Here is a 19,721-nt window from a genome sequence, read left to right as displayed (position 1 = left end):
TGCATTCACTTATTCATTCTACAACCATTTCCTGGGCTGGTGCTGAGTGCCAGGACTAAGGGAAGAGAAAAGTGGGATTTTCCAGGGGTGGCAGATGGCCCTTACCAGCAGGGAAGGCACGTTCATTCAGCTGCTTCTTATACAAGACAACCTCTTGCCAGCATGCAGTTCATAGAGTGTTAGGAGTATAAAAATCTAAAGGAAAAAGAAGCCAGAATCAGTGGATTAGGAGAAATCTGGGATTTAGAGGAATAGGCTGTTATTCCTCCTGGCAGGGGCAGAGGCCCTGATTAGAATGGATAAGGTGAGAGGTCTGACACTCCTCCCCCAAGCACTATAATTCTGGCCTCAAGAAGTAAGACAAAAACCTTGGATAGAGGTGAAGCCTTAGTTCCCATCCCAGGCCATAGTAGGGAGAGGAGACCTTGGTTTTTACTTTACTTCATAAAATTCAGGAACCAAGGAAATGAGACAGAATTTGGAGGCTTGGGCTGTTGCTTGACAAGTTGCCACCTTGCAGTGTCTAAAACTTGATTTCTGCCTCCCTAGTTTTAATCTTGCCTGGTGGCTCAGGGGTCTGAAACAATCTCAAAGTGGATAAAACACCATCAAAACTATGAAAAAATATTTTGAGTTTTTTTGTTTTTTTTTAATTTGTAGAATAAACTTTTCAGAGGACAGAACCTGAGTTGGCTTTATTTGCTGTAGATAACATTATGAGTTTAATGGAACTAGCTTCTATCAATTCCTCTTAGGGATCTTAATATATGAGACATTCTAAAAGAGCCAAGACATATTTCACATTTAGTAAAAACAGTTTTAAGCCCCAATGTGAAGAAAAATTCTCCATTACAAAATTGGAAAGCTGCCTACATTTCCCGCCAGGGGACAAGCAACTACCTCTACATTTGCGCCATCAAAGATAATTACCCTGAAGCTGGGACTGTACCTCTCCCCACTGACTTCATTTCTTTACACATCTTTGTTCCCTAACCTTGGAGCAGGTAAGTTTGGCAATGATCTCACCATGTTCTCTGAGCTGTGGAGAAGAAAGTGGACAGGAAGAGGAGTCAGGGGAAGCCCAGGAAGGAACACTCGCAGAAGGCACTAAGGCCTACTACTAATTTAGCTACTTTGTTCAAGGTCACCCAGCGAGTAAGTGGTGGGTGGAGTCCTTTCAGGCAAAATAGAATTTATATTCTTAGAGTGGTTGATGCACTATCCAAATAAGAAAAGACATGGGTTTGACATTTTCTGGATAGGGAGGGATATACAGTCATCCCTTGGTATCCATGAGTAGATTGGTGGATCCAGGAACTCCCACGGATATCAAAATCTGAGGATGCTCAACTCCCTGATATAAAATGGTATAATATTTGCCTACAACCTATGCAATCCTCCTAGATACTTTAAATCATCTCTAGAGTACTCACAATACCAAATACAATATAAATGATACGTAAATAGTTATACTGTATTGTTTAGGAGGTAATGACAAGAAAAAAGTCTGTAAAGGTTCAGTACACCCCAATTTTTTTTTTTTGACTTGTGGTTGGTTGACTCTAATGATACAGAACCTGCCAACATGGAAGGCCAAATTGTACTCAATATTAGTGTCTTCTATTTTCACATTCAGTTGTTCTTACCTTGGGCCAGTCCCATTCCTATGGGGCATTTGGCATTTCCCATGGGAGCATCTTTAGTTCTCAGTAAAAGTGGTAGATTGTACAGCTGCCATTTAGTGCCTAGAGTTCTGGGATGCTTAGACCTGCTGCAATGCTTCAGTTCCACTTACTAAACATCACCTACCTCAGAATGTATATACCGTGTTTCCCTGAAAATAAGACCTACCCATAAAATAAGCCCTAGCAGGATTTCTAAGTATTTGCGCAATATAAGGCCTACCCCCAAAATAAGACCTAGTGATTGGCATGGCTATGCAGCGTATCTGCACAACCCAGACATTTCGTCTCGGAGAGGTAAAGATGACGAGCAGCCCTTCTCATCTGCCCATGAGAGCTCTATTGCTTGACATGAGAGATTGGGGCCAATGGTTCCAAAGGAAATAGAGTTGTCGCAAGAAATTCAGGATGGAATTCGGGATTTGGAGAGTTATGATGATGTTCCAGAAGATGACTTAACTATATTTGAATAGGCCGGACATGGTGGCTCACGCCTGTAATCCTAGCACTCTGGAAGGCCGAGGCAGGTGGATTGCTCGAGGTCAGGAGTTCGAAACCAGCCTGAGCGAGACCCCGTCTCTACTAAAAATAGAAAGAAATTAATTGACCAACTAAAAATATATATACGAAAAAAAAAATTAGCTGGGCATCATGGCACATGCCTGTAGTCCCAGCTACTCGGGAGGGTGAGGCAGGAGGATCGCTTGAGCCCAGGAGATTGACATTGCTGTGAGCTAGGCTGATGTGATGGCACTCACTCTAGCCTGGGCAACAAAGTGAGACTCTTTCTCAAAAAAACAAAACTATATTTGAATAAATGCAGATCGTTGTACTGTACTTAAAAAATAACACATCCCCTGAAAATAAGCCCTAGGGTGTCTTCTTGAGGAAAAATAAATATAAGACCCTGTCTTATTTTTGGGGAAACATGGTAGTTACCCTACGGAATAGTACAGTAGGCTCCTCTGGAGTTCATAAGTGAACAGTTAATCTTAATTTCATTTGACATGAAGTGACTTGTCAAAAAGGCAATCAGTATACAAGTGGAGTGGTTAAAAAGCTCAGCCTTTGTACAAGATATAGGTCATGCTGGCTGCAGCGTGGCCGACATACCCAATAAAGCCCTGCAAAATCTCTTTATATATGTCACAAATGGTCAGACGAACCATGGTTCAAATTCAGGCTCTACCACTTACTAGCTAGAAACCTTAAGTTACTTAAATTCTTTGAGCCAGTTTTATTTGTAAAAAGGGATTAATAAACTCGTAAGACTATGAGAATTAAAAGAGATGTCTGAATGTGCCTGGTACAGGCTATGGTGGTGGCTATGTTTATCTTGTCATTATCATGAAATGCTACCCCTGGCTTTGTGCTTAACTAACCACCTTCTTACAATATTTATTTCCTGTGAAGAAATGGATATTCCATAAGATACTTGTTCTGCCAAGTCTTAGACAAAATGCTTTTACCTAACTGCTACCTCTTCCAACCACCAAAAAACAAACAAACAAAAAACAAGTCTAAGGGAACTAATAGTAAAATATAAATTTGAGAAACTAAAAACTGTTAGCACACTATATCCAAACTGCATGCTAATACACCAATGTTCATTATTTCACACATGCTACAAAGATGGTAATGATTTCTTTTCATGGCTAACTATTAAGGAAATAGAACTCATTAATACCTAAACAACAGTGAAGTGCCCAAAAGAGGGTAAAACTGGTAATTTGGAAGCTTAACAACTACATGGGAAATATAACTATTTGGTTATAATTGAAATCAGACTAAAAACTGTACATTTAGCTATATGTCACACATTCATTTTACAGAAGAGCACTGAACAAAGCCATTCTCAACCTCTCTGGAATAGCAAATGAAAAGAGTTCTGAACATTCAAGGGGAAGCTATCGTATAAGCCTTTCTTTAATGTCTCCTTTGTAGACAACCCTTCTTCCAAATTCCTATCTTTTTGTGTGAATTGAATTTACTGTGTAATTTTAAAGCTCAGAGATGCATGATCAGTAAGAATTACAGAGGCAAGATATAGCTCACAGGTAGCCTGGCCCACAATGCAAACAGTCCTCTATTTTTAAAAAACCTGTTAACAGTGCTTACTAAGGAGACAGAAATTGAAGTAATCTGTATTTGAGATCATCTGTTATATTCCAAACCAAAAAAAAGGGACTTCTATGGATCAACAGCTGACGTTCAGAAAATGCTTAACTATAGAAAATAATTCTTTAAAGGATAGTTTTTATAATAGGATTTTACTCTTGTCAAGTGTATAATAAAGAAAAAAAGAAAAGGTTTATATTTATGAATACCTATTAGGGATTTTTTTCCAGTTACCTTGAGATGAAGTACCCTTTAATACATGAAATACATTAAACAACCTACAGAAAAGAAGGTTGTACAACAGAGACATCATATTCATTTTCTAAAAATTTGAGTACTGACACAATGGCCTTGCTTTAGGGTAACACGAAGGATGCCAAACTTCAAAGAAAAACGGAAGACATTTTCTGACAAGACAAATGTTCAGTTTTGAGTTTCCCAATGCTTCCTGATACAGTTAGCATTCCAAGTGAAATCAACAGCAAGTAGAATCTTCTTTGTTGCATAACCATCAGCAGAGCTGCAGTCTACTGCTTCATCTCTCATTCTTGAGGGAGAAGAAAGGTGCTCGCTGTCAGGCACTGTTGAACCAATGAGTGCTGATATGTGCCTCTTTACTTGAGGGCTTCCAGAATATAGTCCAGCCACCTCACTCTGTGGGTCAGTCACATGTAGTCCTTCTTCCGGCACGTACCATGTTACAGAAAGCCAAGTTTTAAGAATTAAAAACAGAAAGAGTCAGTCACAGTCCTGAGTGCTGTGAGGAGGGAGGCTATAGGGCATTCAAACAAAAGATTAATAAAAACAATGTCTACACAGTTCATGGCAAGGCCTGAAGAGAATTAAATTTTCAACCATGAAAGGGGTTCTCCATCACCTAGAGACTGGGCTGTCTGCCTGGAGTGGGGACTGACATGGAAATCCAATTCTATTGCGGGTCTATACATGGTAATTGGCAGAAAACATGATAGAACTAAACAATTCAATTCTTTTCTTTTGATGAAAATGGCTCCTAAGGGAGTGCGTGAAGTTAGAGTCCTCTTCCCATGGTCTTGCCTATTCAGCCATCCAGAGCTTGAAGGTCCTGTCATATGAGCAAGTGGCTATGAGCTGCCCATCGGAAGAAATGTCTAAGCCCATCACTTTGCCTTCGTGGCCAGCCAGTGTCTTCAGTGGGGACCAGCCTGGGTGGGTCCAGATCTTGGCTGTATTATCATAGGCACCAGTGAGCAAGAAGTTCCCATGGATGGCTACAGGAGAAGAGAAGGGAATGACTTGAGGAATTCAAATATTCAAAAGAGTATAAGAAAACAAAGGCATGAAAATCTGCAAAAACATATTTCAAAAAAGAGTATTTCTTTTTTTGAGACAGAGTCTCACTTTGTTGCCCAGGCTAGAGTCAGTGCCGTGGCATCAGCCTAGCTCACAGCAACCTCAAACTCCTGGGCTCAAGCAATCCTACTGCCTCAGCCTCCCAAGTAGCTGGGACTACAGGCATGCGCCACCATGCCCGGCTCATTTTTTTCTATACATATTAGTTAGCCAATTAATTTCTTTCTATTTATAGTAGAGACGGGCTCTCGCTCTTGCTCAGGCTGGTTTCCAACTCCTGACCTCAAGCAATCCTCCCACCTCGGCCTTCCCGAGTGCTAGGATTACAGGTGTGAGCCACCTCGCCCGGCCAAAAAAGAGTATTTCTACATTCAGGAAAACCCAGCACCCTGATTCTATATTCCTACTAGGCCTCTAGGAAAAGGTGACAACCACAGGTGACTTAAGGGAACAAATAACACTGATAAGGTCTTTCGGCTCCTTCCCTGATAAGACAATCTGTTTAGAATATTAAGGATTCAGTGCTTAGAATGTCCATGGAGGAAAGACTGAAGCAAAACATTCATGGAAGTCTTCTTTACTTCCTGGCAACAAGCAGCATGCTTTACCATAGCTCTCTCTAAGAGAATGGCAAAAGGAAAGAAATTAGACTTTGATCCCTTAATAGAGGTCAAATTCTCTCCTCTTTCACTTCTCAGTAAAACTAAAGCCTGGCCTACATTTCATGGAAGCACAGATTCTATTTTTTTGTTACTTAGGGCCTAAAACAGAAGGTAAGCTTACGCTCAAACTTGACACCAGTCACTAAGTTCTGATGGGCAGGGATGGTATAGATGCAACGCCGCTGTCGAAGGTCCCACACTTTGCAGGTGTTGTCACCACTGCCAGTTGCAACGTGGTAGCTGTGGATTAAATGTATTATCGAAGTTAGAAATCAAGTACTTTCTTAGCAAGAACCCTTTCCACCTCTCAGTTAGTGAGTTTATTTTACCCATTGGGGGAGAAATTTATTCCATAGATTTCCTTCAGGTGGCCTTCTAGGAACATGATGCAACGTCCTGTGCGTAGGTCCCAAACTCGACCAAATGCATCCAGTCCCCTGACAAAATAATTTATAAAAGAACACTTTGAAGCCAGTTCTCTATGGAAGCAGAAATACATAAGAGGTGAGACTATTGAGCGACCCGGCTATGCGGAAGACCCCTTACCCGGTGCCAGCCAAAGAGCCGTCTTGATGGAAGGCGATGTCATACACACCCATACTGTGGCCTTCCTGATGCAGGATCTCCTCCTGAGCCTCCAAATCCCATAAGCGCCATGAACGGTCATAGCTAAAAACAAATCAACCATCAGGTATTTATTCAGTTTCTAAAAGGTATTAGGTACTACAAATAATTGTAGCTAGAGTTAATATGATTAATTCATACAATCACATTAATAGGAAATTCTTTCTGGCATAAATAATACCTCAACAGCTAAGCATATCTGTCTTAGGTGCTAAGCAGGAAACTATGGACTTGCTGTAAACCTTCTCCAGTGGCTATTTTAAAAACAAAATTCCCTAAGAATGGCCCAGCAATGATTCTGTTGCCATCTTTCTTACTCCATTCCACTGTTATGTTCCTTTATTCATTGAGCATTTATACTTTTACTGGGCCCTAAATTAGATGTTGGGGATATAAAAATCAATCACAAATAGATCAATGGAACAAAACAGAGAGCACAGAAACAGACCCACACATATATAGTCAAATGATTTTGAACAAAGGTACTAAAGCAATTTCAAGAGATAAAGGAAAGTCTCTTCAATATATGGTGGTGGAACTGACTATGCATGTAGAAATAGAGACAAAAGAGAAACAAAAAATGGGCAAAGCACATGCACATTGCATAAAGAGGATATACAAATGGTAAATATGCATATGACAAAGTACTCAACACCAACAATCATCAGAGTAACAAGAATTAAAACTATGAGCTATCACTATACACCTGCTAGATGGACAGAATAATAAGATTGACGACACGAAATGTTAACAAGGATGTGAAAGTATCTTTGGCCAGGCAGATATAGTGCAGGCAATAAGATAAAAAATAAAAAATATAAAAAAAATAAATAAAAAGGATGTGAAAGTAACCAGAACTCTGGGAATGTAAAATGGTACAACTTTGGAAAATTGCTTGGAAGTTTAAAAGGAAAAAAAAAAACACAAAAAGAAAAATGGCCAGGCATGGTGGCTCACTCCTCTAATCCTAGCACTTGGAAGGCTGATGCTGGAGGATCACTTGAGGTCAGGAGTTCCAGACCAGGCTGAGCAAGGAGACCCTGTCTCTAAAAAAATAGAAAACTTAGCCAGGAGCATGGTGCGTGCCTGTAGTCCTATGGTCCCAGCTACTCGGCAGGCTGAGGCAGGAAGATCGTTTGAGCCCATGAGTTTTGAGGATGCAGTAAGCTATGATAGTGCCACTGCACTCTAGCCAGGACAGTGAGACTCTCATCTCAAAAACAAACAAACAAACAAACATATGTCCACAAAAATCCCTGTATAAGAATATTTATAGCAGCTTTATTCTGACTAGCCAAAACCTGAAAACAGAGAAGTGTACATCAACAGGAGAATGGATAAACTGTGGCATAGTCATACAATCAAATCAAATAATCCTCAACACTAAAAAGGAACTACTGATGTATGAAACAACACGAATGAATCCTAAAATGTTACATGCAGTAATAGAAGCCAGATGCAAATGAATTCATATAGTATGGACAGACAGAATGAACTTATGGTGACAGAAACCAGATCAGTGATTGCTTTAGCAGGGGGAGTTTACTGGGAAGGGGCATGCAGGAACTTCCTGGAGTGACAGAAATATTCTCTGTATTGACAGGGGTGTGAGTCACATGGTGTTAAACATTTGTAAAGAATGATAGAATTGTATGCTTAAGTAAATCCATTTCACGGTATCTAAATTATACCTCAATGAAAAATTTCTTTAACTGATTCTGGCCTCAATGAACTTACAGAACCAGAAAGGCAGACTGATTTGTTGGCAGAGAGATTATAATACAATGTGTAGTAAAAAACTACACACTGGTCAAGAAAGAGAAGAAAGAGTAAAAATCCTAGTTTTCTGACAATTAGTGACTTTGCAATTTCAGATTAATTACAATTTAAAATCAAATACACTTAGTCCTAACTATATAATACTCTTTTCTAATTCCAATTCACTGCAGGCCAAGAAAATCCTACTTGATCTCCGCTCTAAAACTTTACCTAGCAGATAGTCATAAAGGGTTAACAAGATGCCACAGGCCTGTACAGATAAAACAAGAATGGCTTACCAGGTGGTGCCCAGGAAACGCCCTGATGGATGCCACATTACCCGGGCCACACGCACTGTATGCCCTTCAATATCTGCCACTGGTTCATCACTTAAAAGGAACCAAACATATGCAAGTAAATGATTCTATAGACCCGTAAATATTCATTAAGTTTATTAACTGTTGTGCAGATATACTCATTCTGTACAATATGAGGAGCTAAATTGTAACTATATTTGGAATTTGTTAAAACTTTGGGGCTAACAATAATCTAAGCCACTTCCAAAGGTTTTAAAAGATTTGAGACTATTTCATGTGCTCACAATGCATAACTGCCCACAGCACTTTGATAAACACTGGCTTTCTACCTCAATTCGTTGCATTAATAAACTCTTAATCTTAATGGCACACCACTTAGGATTAGAGATAAATAAAAAATACGTTAGCCTGATAAGCAAAATAGTCACTCTGCACCAAAGGAGTGCCTGGATTCTGGAAAGAAAATATACTTTGGTAGAGATGTAAGCATACAGAAATCAGACAGTTTTGATACAACTGGATTACAGATAAATCTTTCTTAAATTTAGGCCTGTTCAAAAATTCAAATGGAAAGAGGAACTTCTAAATAGATAGAGGCTTAGTCTCATTTTGGTTACCATTAAATTCTGCTAACCATCAACCACAGAAAGAAGATCTGAAACTGTTACAACAAAAAGGAAATAAACATGAACCCTAAAGAGGGCAATTAAAAAGGGAACTTTGACAATGCGCATACATAGAACCAAAGCCCCAGGGGAATTAATATTACTAAGTATTACCAAAGCCAATTAAAACTTGCTGTGCTCACAGGTAAGACCTTGTCTGGAAAAGAGTGTAGACACTAATTAGCTCTCTAAAAAATTCTTGGAATAAAAACCTTTATGTGTTTTCCCAAAGAAAGAAAACTAAGCAATTAAATTCAGATGTCTTTTATCCAACAAAGTGCTTCCAAAATTTTTGGAAAACAATAATCATAACCACATTAAAAAAACTGCTGTGGTTGGGAAAATACATTCTAGGTAAAAGATGACGCATTGGGAGGAGACCTCACTTCCTTGGCAATAGTGCTAGACAGAAACCCACTTTCTTCTCCCCTGTGGATATTTACCAAAACCCAACAGGCTGCCAAGAATATTATCTTAAGACAATCTACCTCTATTGTGTAGGAGGTATGGTAGATTTTTCTGGAATAAATGGAGCTGGGAAACAGTGGCCACTAGGCTGGAAGCAAAAATCAAAGTCCAAAATTAAGTTAAGAAAAACATGGCACAACTCCTCTAGTGAGAAAAGGTCCAAGAAAGAAATCCTCCACTTTATTTTCACACTAAGTTACTGTTACTATTAGAGCATCACTCACATTGACCCTGAGGTCCTGAAAGCCAACCAACCCACTAACTATTTCAGTGATGGCAGTATGGACCATCAAACAGTAATATTACCTGTCAAGACTCCAAAGCTTCACAGAGCCATCAGCAGCACAAGAAGCCAGGTTGACATCTTTTTGGTCCAAGGAGACAGTGGATTTGGGATGGAATACAATAGCTCCTACATTTGTGTTATGGCCTATAGGAGTATAAAAGATGAAGTAGAAAGGAGTAAAAAGATGAAAATTAAAGGGCTCCCACCTCCTTATAACCTGTGTACAAACACAGACTATGATGATTAATACAGATAAGTATACATTAGGAAAATGTGAACATACAGAGCATTAAAGTGACTATTCAACTATTGAAAAATAAACTATTTCAATGTAAACTACTATTAAAATTACATTAAAAAAGCAAAACAGGCCGGGCATGGTGGCTCACGCCTGTAATCCTAGCACTCTGGGAGGCTGAGGCAGGAGGATTGCTTGAGCTCAGGAGTTTGAGACCAGCCTGAGCAAGAGTGAGACCCCATCTCTACTATAAAATAGAAAGAAATTACCCACACAACCAAAAATAGAAAAAATTAGTCGGGGATAGTGGTGTGTGCCTATAGTCCCAGCTACCTGGGAGTCTGAGGCAAGAGGATCACTTTAGTCCAGGAATTTGAGGTTGCTGTGAGCTAGGCTGATGCCACAGCACTCTGGCCTGGGCAACAGAGTGAGACTCTGTCTCAGAAAAAAAAAAAGCAAAATAGAAATAAACTTTTTTTTTTGGGTTTATGGATTATACAGTGCCAGAGTGTAACGGGACATGAGAGAAAAGTGGATGTGTATGAAAGTCATCATATTCCAGCCTTGCAGCTGGAGAAAACCAAGTCAAATCAAATCAATAATTAATGTCGTGTGTACTCAATCTGAGTATCAGGCTGAGTTTGCCACGTAACAGAGCTCACCCTGGGAAAAAGACTGAGATTTACATAAAACTCTTAACTTACCTCGAAGAGTGTGAAGGAGGTTGCAATCAGGAACAGACCAGAGCTTGCAAAGCCCACTCCTATCAAATACAAAGGAAAGCATCTCAGCCAGGGTTGGTCTGGGAAGGAAAAGGTACCTTGGTAACATTACTAAAGGACAATCTGTTCTCACCCCCAATAAACGTTATAGTGACTGACCAAAAAAATAAATAAAAGCCTTATAATTTGAAGGGTTATATAAGAAAAAGTTACAGTCAGGCTGCAAACAACCAGAGGCCTCTACTGTACTGTAATTAACATTGTACAATTTGCCATTTTCCTTAACTTTTAGACCAATTTGTGAGGGAGGGTAGGACAAATTAAACTATCCCATAAGAATAATATTAATAATGATACCATCTCCTTAAACATAAATAGCATCTTGCCACTTACAAAGAACTTAAATTCTTTTTTTTTTGTTTTTGAGACAGAGTGTCACTGTGTTGCCCAGGCTAGAGTGCCGTGGGGTCAGCCTAGCTCACAGCAACCTCAAATTCATGGGCTCAAGCGATCCTTCTGCCTCAGCCTCCTGAGTAACTGGGACTACAGGCATGTACCACCATACCCGGCTAATTTTTTCTCTATATATTTTTAGTTGACTAATTAATTTCTTTCTATTTATAGTAGAGACGGGGGTCTCGCTCTTGCTCAGGCTGGTTTCGAACTCCTGACCTTGAGCAATCCTCCTGCCTCAGTCTCCCAGAGAGCTAGGATTACAGGCGTGAGACACTGTGCCCGGCCTAGAACTTAAATTCTTTAAAGACCTTTTATTTTGGAATTTTTCCAACAAATTACTTTTATATCTATTATCTCAAATGATCTTTACAACAGACCTGTGAAATAGATAGGCAGGAATTTCTACTTTACAGTTAAAGTAACTGGGGTATAGTTTCTTGGCCTTCTCCTGAACCAGTCTCAATTTCTGCCTAGTCAAGTAGTTCCTGTGCATTCAATGTACGTTTTCTCTCTCACTAAACAGCCATATCCCACAAAAAAACAAAACCAAAATAAAACAAACAACAAAGTTACCATATCCTAAGAGTTTTCTGCATATGTGGTGGTAAGCAGAAAACAAAACAAAGATAAAGCAGTAATTAATGCTTACTGGGTGCTTATCACAGTAGGTACCATCAAGGCAAAATGCTTTACAAACACTATCTCATCCCGTCTTACAGGTAAGGACACTGTAGCTTATAGGGATTAAGTATCTTAGCTAGGTCACATAACTGAAAAGCTATATTGAGGTGCGGATACTAGTTGGGTCTATAACTATATGATGTGCTCCAAAACACTAGTATCAAGAACAAGACAGACTGATACATGTCATGGATCTCTGAGATCCCTGGTAAACAGTAAGAATGGTTAACACGCTGACTCTCACACCAGAAAAAAAAAAGCTTTTCCTTGGGGCCACAGTGTTTTATTACAAAAATAGAATAAAAACTTTGAAAACGAAACGATCCTTTCTAACTGAATGAAAAATTTGTTATTTTTTATTGTTTAATGCATGTGAGTTACGTGCAACTGGAAAAATAGTTCTCGTGACTCCCAAGGTGAAGAGACAAGAGTTACGTTACATATGCTTCACGAGGCTCTGGGTTCAAAACTCTTGTGAATTAAATACAACTCACATGACAGTTAATGTGCTAAACAAAGGCTATACCGTATCATACAGCAGATAGAGCACTAGCATTTGTGATCATGAGAAGTAGAAGAAAAGGATGTAGAAATAAGACATCCAAGACAAATGCTAATTTCTTCCTGAACTTATCCCCCATTTAGGAAAAAACATCACTTTAAAATGGAACTTACCAACAAGCTGTGGCCAGCATCTTGGAATTGGGACTAAAGTGACAGAAGGAGATAGGCCGATCATCCCCAATCTGACTGCAAAAATTATTCAAAGACTTCAAAAAAGAAAAAACAAAGGACAAATGGTGATCATTGATAGTAATAGGTTAATCCAAGAGTTCTGAGGCTTTCCTATCATTTAAAAAAAAAAGCAACTTTCATTTTAAACCACCCCAAGATTCTTCTATAGTTTTTTTGTTGTTGCTGTTAGGAGACAATTAATAAATGTAGTCAAGGCCTATCTGAAACTCCAGCATGCTGTTTTCTATAGCCTTAGTATCACTCACTAGCTTCTGTGTCAGCTAAATATAAACAGAACAGCCTGGAGAAGTCTAAAGCACACCTCTGACATATTAAAAGGGAGAATTAAAGAGTAGAACCATTGGCCTCTGCTGAGTACAAAGCATAGTGGGTTCCTGCCACCTTAACTGATAGCTCCTTCCCCATCACAACAGCTCAAGTGAGGGGAATAATAATAGCTGCCTTTACCTTCCAGAAGTGCCCAAATAGGAAAATCAAGTAAATATTAAGAAACTTTAAATATTGGGCAATCACTGAGAGCATCTTACCCGCAGAGATTTATGCAGCTCCTGCATCTGGGAGGTTCTAGTTGTCTCAGGAATTTCTTTATGGAGACGAGCCTCTTCCAAGCGTTTCATTGCTCTGTGACACAGAAAAACACCACTGTAAGTAAATGGGTTGTAAACAAGGGCCCACACATGTATCTCACTCAATTTCGTTTAACAACCAGTCATTATAAAGGAGACCCTCAGTCCCTGAGATGAAACAAACAAAAAATATGCTTCTTTCCTCTCCTTACCTGGGCAGTGAATAATTAGCAATCCAAATTCTAGCCACCTTCAAGCTGTTTGGTCCTTCATGGTACCAGGTTTGCTGATACTGAAAGGAAAATTAAGAGCAGAAATGTTAAGTCTGAAGCATTTCTGCCTCTCCCACGGCTAACAATTCTCTATCATAACTGCCCAGAGAGAAGATGAATTAGTCTGGTAATAGGATAATGTCAGGCATATGTGCTTTCTACTCTGTTTTTTTCTATGATGTCTTTTAGATAGTCTCTGGTTCCTTGTTAAGTTATACCAGGAATGCGATGATTCTTTCCTAACTGGAATGCTTACTTAGCTCCATTCATACCTACACAGGAAGCACAAACTATTGCCAACAACTGTTCCTGAACAGTAGTGGCTTCAAAGACATTTTTCCCCTCATCCTAGCAAAACAAGCCATTAAAAACAGAAAATGAGAGAACTATCCCCTCATCTCCTTCAAGTTTATACTGTGAAGCCAAAGATATATTCTACCTCTTCTTTGGACTTCTTAGATTTCTCATCATCCTTCTTGGTCTTTTTTAAGGCATCAGTACCAACTACTGAGAGGATATTTCTTAACCTGTAACAAAAAACAATTTAAACACTATTGAGATAAGATTGTAAAAGTATATCTTCAATGGGAGCAGGCTTCCACTATTCTCTCACCATTCAAACCCTTAAAAAACTTCTTTAAGAGTCAAATGAGCATGCTTAAATCTTCAGTGTGACTTCTTTCACTCAATCTTCTTTATTTGAAAATTCCTTAAATTAAACTATGAGCAATTACCGTTTTCAGTTTAGAATCAACTAGTTCCCCACAATGCTACCACCTGGCCTGTAAAGACAGTCAACCTTCGCTTAATGCCACAATATGCTGGATACTGACTCAGGTACTAAGTATACCACAATGACTACGAATCAGTTCTTGATTTCAAGTATCAGAGTCCTGGTGGAAGACAGAAAGTACTAGGGAACTATAGTGCATTATATTAAGTATCATGGCAGCAGTTAGCACACAGTGCTAGAGTATCAGGGAAAGGTTCATAGAAAAAGTGTTACCTAAACTGAGTCCTTCTTAGTCAAGTTAAGAGGTCAAGAATGGGAAAATGATAGTCAAGGCAGAGTGTTAAACAAATGTAAAGGTCTGGAGATTCGAAAAACATGTTGAACTTGGAACCATAAATAGCTCAGTATGGCTAGAGCATGAAGTACAAGAGGAGGACTGGGGAGGAATAAGGCTGGAAATCTAAGAAGGTGCCAGGTCACCAAGAGTTGCTAATGCCATGCTAAGGAGGGTTTACATTTGAAAAGGATCTCTGAAAAAGTATGGAGCATGGATTGAAAAGGGAAGAATAAAGGCATGGAAATCAGACAGTATATTGTTGTAGGAATCCTGAGTCATAATGGTAGGCTTGAATTAACACAGTGGCAGTAGTGATTCAAAATATTCATCTAAGGGGCATATTAAGGAATAAAATAGACTTTGCTGATGGAAAAAGTAAAAAATAAACAACAATAAAAAAGTATAATAACATACTATGATAGAGAATAATGGAGGGGCTTACTTTGCAAGAGGTAAGGTGTAAGGAAAGGCTTCTTTGAATAGATGGCATTTATGCTGAAACAAAAGTATATAAAAGTTCTAAAAGGCATGAGAGAGAGAGAGAAAAAAGAGAGAACAATTATGCGAAAAGACATACAAAGAGCTACAGTATTCCAGAAGGACCAATGTGGCTAGTCTAGTAAGCTGAGGAAGAGTGGTACAAGGTAAGGTTGAAGAACTTACAAGGTAAGGTTGATTTGAAGTTTCTTACTCCAAGTATAAGAAGACACTCTAGGATTTTAAGCAAGCAATTAACACAACACGTTTGGGACTACCACAACAGTCTAGAAGTGAAAGCAATGGAGACAGAGCAGAGGACAGATTGAAGGTATATTTTAGAAGCAGAATAGAATATATTTTGCTGATGGATTATAAAGGAGGTAAGGAAGGTTTTCAACTTAGAATTGTGCAAGGAGAATAGGAAAGGGGTGGGGAACAGATTTCAATCTAGATGTCTCAAGTTTGAATTGTCTGTGGGATATTTAGGCTACAAAGAGAGATATGGGGGTCCTCAGAATGTATCAATATTATGGCAAATGATACCATGGGAATAGATCTGATTGCCCAGGGCGAGTATAGGATAAGGCAGCCTGTGAAGGATAGGCAGGAAAAAAGGTTTAGAAGTGAGAAGAATTAGCTGGATAGATAGGAGGAAAATCAAGAGCATTTGGTCTTACGAGAGTGAAGGAAAGGGAGTATTTCAAGGAGGGGTGGTTTGCAGTGTACTAGGGCTATTCTTAGTAAAGAGGTATTGTTGACATTAATAAAGAACAATTTCGGCCGGGCGCGGTGGCTCACGCCTGTAATCCTAGCTCTCTGGGTGGCCGAGGCGGGCGGATCGTTTGAGTTCAGGAGTTCGAAACCAACCTGAGCAAGAATGAGACCCCGTCTCTACTATAAATAGAAATTAATTGGCCAACTAATATATATAGAAAAAATTAGCCGGGCACGGTGGCGCATGCCTGTAGCCTCCCAGCTACTCAGGAGGCTGAGGCAGCAGGATCGCTTGAGCTGAGGAGTTTGAGGTTGCTGTGAGCTAGGCTGATGCCACAGCACTCACTCTAGCCTGGGCAACAAAGTGAGACTCTGTCTCAGAAAAAAAAAAAAAAAAAAAAAGAGCAATTTCAATGTGGTAGGGGTCAATCAGTTTGCAGCAGTTTGAAGAGTAATTGTGGCTAAGGACTTCAAGAGAGTAAATATAAACCCTTCCAAGAAGCTTGCTGATGAAGGGACAAGATGGGGCAGTGGATAGAGAGCCAAGAGGGGCTCCTCATAATTGTATACAAGTTGCCCATCACTAAGAGACTTTGCAACCTCAAAATCACAAGAGAAGCATTATCTGAGGGCAGTACTCCTCTTCAATAATATCCAAAAACATTCATCATTATGTCTAACACCACTGATATGGAATGCATTTGATGTCTAAATTTTCAAAGCTAAACAAGAAATGTTTATCCAGCTCAAAATTTCATGTTGGGGAAGGGTCGGAAGGGAGCATGTCAGCACCCTCTTCACAGTCCATAAGGAAAAATCAACAGTGGAATAAAAATTGGCCTAAGACTCAGAGTCTGAGCTAAATAATACAAACAAACCTTAGGATATTGTTAATATTATCTGAGACATTCTATTAAAGTTTCAACTGAAAGATCAACTGAAATTTGGACAAGAATTCTGTGATTAATAAAGAAAAAAGTAAATTCTTTAGAAAGGGCACCTTTCTCTTCTTTCAGCAGGGCCTTCTCCAAAAAGTGTTATGGGTTCTCCCAAGGCTCTAAGGCAAGCCTTGACCTCTGAGTCATCTGTGGAAACATTGATTTGCCGGGCTCGCTTCCTTCTTTCAAACTCAGCCAATACTTCTGCCTGTCGCTCACTGATGTGTTCCTCAATTTCAAACACTTCTCCTATAAAAAAAAAAAAAAAAAATCAGCAGATTTTTTCAAACGGAGAAAAGAAATAATTTCTAACAGTTGGAGTCTGTGTATGCTCCTAGGGAAAATTTATTGCTTAGTCTATTACACACTTTATAGATACAGTTTACTAAATTATGCCAAACACATAAATGTAAACGACACAGCATTAAAAGGCAGAAGAATGGTTCAAGCCATCTCTTGTTTCATTTGGCAATCTTACACCTATATAAACACACAGCTTAAATGAGATCAGAAAGAGTACACAGTATCTTTAACAAACACGTTAGCTAGGCTTTCTATCCAGAAGATAAAATAGAAATGTTATTTTAATAATTGCCTAAGCTATTCTCTAAAACAGTCCCACTAAAGGAACACTTACAAATATTAACTAGTAAACTTGAAATAATTACTATGAAATTGAGATTTCTATGACTCTAAGGCTTTTGGATGATTTAGCAACTAGTTTTAAAACCTGCACCAAATATAAGCATTTGGATTAAAAACTGGAGTGATGGTGATGAGGTGGTCTATTTAAAAACAGCATAAACGGGCTCGGGCAGGGCAAAGGCAATATTTGTAACCTAAACATTTGTACCCCTGTAATATTCTGGGGGGAAAAAAAACCAGCATAAAAAGTTTAAAAGAAAATGATGCGTGGGAAGATTAATAAGAAACTTGACAGATGTTTCTTCTGCAGAGAAGTCTTTTAATGTTATATCCTTCCATATTGTTTAAATTTTTTATGACAAACAGGTATAATTATATTTAAAAAATACAGTGGACCTCTCATGACAGACATGGAAAGATATCCTCAACAGTGCATAAAGTAAAAATGCAGGTTACACAACAATTTATATATCATGGTTTCATTTACGGAAAAAATTCACATATTTTTATAGCTTCATTAAAATTGTCAGAAAGACAGCCAATTAATACTACAGGACTTTCTACTTTACATAATCATATAGTGTTGGATCTTTTAAAATAAAAATATTTCTTTCATAACATGAAAAGATATCTCATTGTGAGTAAAAAATAACTGGAAAACTTCAAAAGGGAGAATATTATGAACCACCCTAGCTCCAAACCAATGCCAGAACAATGTCAGTTCCACAGAAGACAAATGGCATCACCTTGAATCCAAATGCACACTGAATTTCTGGTTAAATCACTAATTCATGGAAGAAAAACTGTATAAAAAGTTGTAAGAAAAAGACTCTTCTGGATGATTCTAAAGATCTAAAGATCCAAGTTTAAGAACCGAATTTTTTTTCTTCTTTTGAGACAGGTCACCCAGGTTGGAGTGCATATGTAAATCACTGTAGCCTCAAACTCCTGGACTCAAGCAATCCTCCCTCTCCTCACTCTCCCACAGTGCTAGGATTACAGGTGTGAGCCACTGTGCCTGGCCTGCAAAATTTTTTGACATTACAAAAGGGGTGATATTTAAGTTTAGGAAAGTATTTATTACAGAAAATTGGAGCATCAAAGGTAAAAAGATGGGCTCACAATTTACATCTTACCAGAGGTTATATTAATATTTCCTGCTTCGATTCCCGCTTTAAGTCCTTCTTTTCCCAAAATCCCAGACTCTCCTTTGGCCAGACGCTCCCTCTCCTTCTCTTCCAAACTTCCATAATAGATGTGTGGTTTCTTCACAACAGGAGCGACTAAGTCATCAGGTGATTTAGTTTTGGCTGCCTGCTAAATATGAAAGATTTAGATTAATCTAAGGCTTAATCTTAGCAAATTTACTGGGCATCCCCGAAGGATGAAGCTCATCCCAACCTTCAATCCTATTTCCTCCCCAAGTGAAAGGACAAGTTCGACACCAGTTAAGATGTTTCCCACTGATTTGTAGGGTTGAGGGGAGGATGTTTCAGTCCCTCAATTACCTAAATTTGGTAGATAGGAAGTAAGACACTGATAAAACTAGTATCATTCTCTTGGTGATTTTGATATCAAAGGTTTGCTTTCAAACATATTTACTCCATTCGGTTGGAAATGCAGCCTCTTCCTATGTTTTATGATATTTCCAGGGTTACTGCTCATCACTGGGAAATACCAAAGATAACTGAAATAACCAAAGCGGTGCTAAGGGGGGACAAGTTACAAAGTTACTGGTCTATCCATTTCAAACACTTTCAGACGTGAGGCAGTAAAATTAGGAGGCCTCATTATAATTTCGAGGTTTGACAAAGACATAAATTTTGGCCAAGACATTTCCCATTTCAGAGCACTGTTTTTGGACCAGCCTGAAGAGGTGTTCACCGTTCGAGGCTGTAGTGGGAGAGGTTCAAATGAGCTACAGCACAGGAAAGGGCTTAGGGATCAGGAAAACGCTGCTAGGCTCTGTAGGACACTACCGAGTACTGTAGCCTTCCTCCTGAGCCCTACACCACCTTAGCCCGTTCTCTAACGGCCCCTTCCCGCAGGGACACCCAAGTCTTCCGCGCTCCCTGCCAGAGTGAGCTGAGACCCCGAGCTCTGTACCGTGGAGGAGGCCCGTGAGGAAGCCATGCCAGGCTCCGGAGCAGCCAAGCCCAGGCGAAAGCCGAGCTCTTGGTTTCAGACCGTCCACCGCGCGCACAGCAAAGCGGAACTGCGTCACCGACCGGAAGTGAGCTCAGAGTTTCGCCGCGCCCAGGGGGGGTGCAG

The 19,721-nt window shown here is 39.3% G+C and overlaps 1 protein-coding gene across 3 annotated transcripts; it reads right to left on the bottom strand.

Moving 5' to 3' along the window:
- Nucleotides 1-3,432: 3,432 nt before the first annotated feature.
- On the bottom strand, nucleotides 3,433-19,692 carry PRPF4 (pre-mRNA splicing tri-snRNP complex factor PRPF4). Of its 3 annotated transcripts, none has more exons than XM_012768888.2 (14): nucleotides 19,557-19,692; nucleotides 18,587-18,767; nucleotides 16,868-17,054; nucleotides 14,043-14,130; nucleotides 13,544-13,623; nucleotides 13,293-13,386; nucleotides 12,685-12,779; nucleotides 10,855-10,913; nucleotides 9,933-10,056; nucleotides 8,476-8,565; nucleotides 6,341-6,463; nucleotides 6,124-6,231; nucleotides 5,916-6,034; nucleotides 3,433-5,050 (listed from the first exon to the last, which is right to left on the bottom strand). In XM_012768888.2, exons 1-14 carry the CDS (start codon nucleotides 19,581-19,583, stop codon nucleotides 4,857-4,859), a joined length of 1,569 nt encoding a protein of 522 aa, XP_012624342.1. In that variant the 5' UTR covers nucleotides 19,584-19,692; the 3' UTR covers nucleotides 3,433-4,856. The 3 variants fall into 3 exon arrangements, with proteins under 3 accessions (XP_012624342.1, XP_012624343.1, XP_020145033.1); XM_012768889.2 differs by having other exon boundaries at nucleotides 18,587-18,764; XM_020289444.2 differs by lacking the exons at nucleotides 13,293-13,386; nucleotides 13,544-13,623; nucleotides 14,043-14,130; ... (1 more) ...; nucleotides 18,587-18,767; nucleotides 19,557-19,692 and having other exon boundaries at nucleotides 10,855-10,952.
- Nucleotides 19,693-19,721: the final 29 nt, after the last annotated feature.

This window comes from Microcebus murinus, chromosome 12 (genome assembly GCF_040939455.1).
Source record: "Microcebus murinus isolate Inina chromosome 12, M.murinus_Inina_mat1.0, whole genome shotgun sequence".
In the NCBI taxonomy this organism is placed as follows: Eukaryota; Metazoa; Chordata; class Mammalia; order Primates; family Cheirogaleidae; genus Microcebus; species Microcebus murinus.
The sequence above is the reverse complement of the archived record's forward strand: the minus strand, read 5'-3'. Positions and strand labels throughout refer to the sequence as shown.

What these genes read in the sequence shown, in the direction of transcription:
- PRPF4 (XM_012768888.2), bottom strand. Translation starts at nt 19,583, where the DNA reads ATGGCTTCCTCACGGGCCTCCTCCACG. An exon ending in AAATATTAATATAACCTCTG is followed by an intron (nt 17,055 to 18,586) that starts GTAAGATGTAAA and finishes TTTTTTTTATAG; the next exon opens with GAGAAGTGTTTGAAATTGAG. An exon ending in AAGCTTTGGAGTCTTGACAG is followed by an intron (nt 8,566 to 9,932) that starts GTAATATTACTG and finishes GTTCCTTTTAAG; the next exon opens with TGATGAACCAGTGGCAGATA.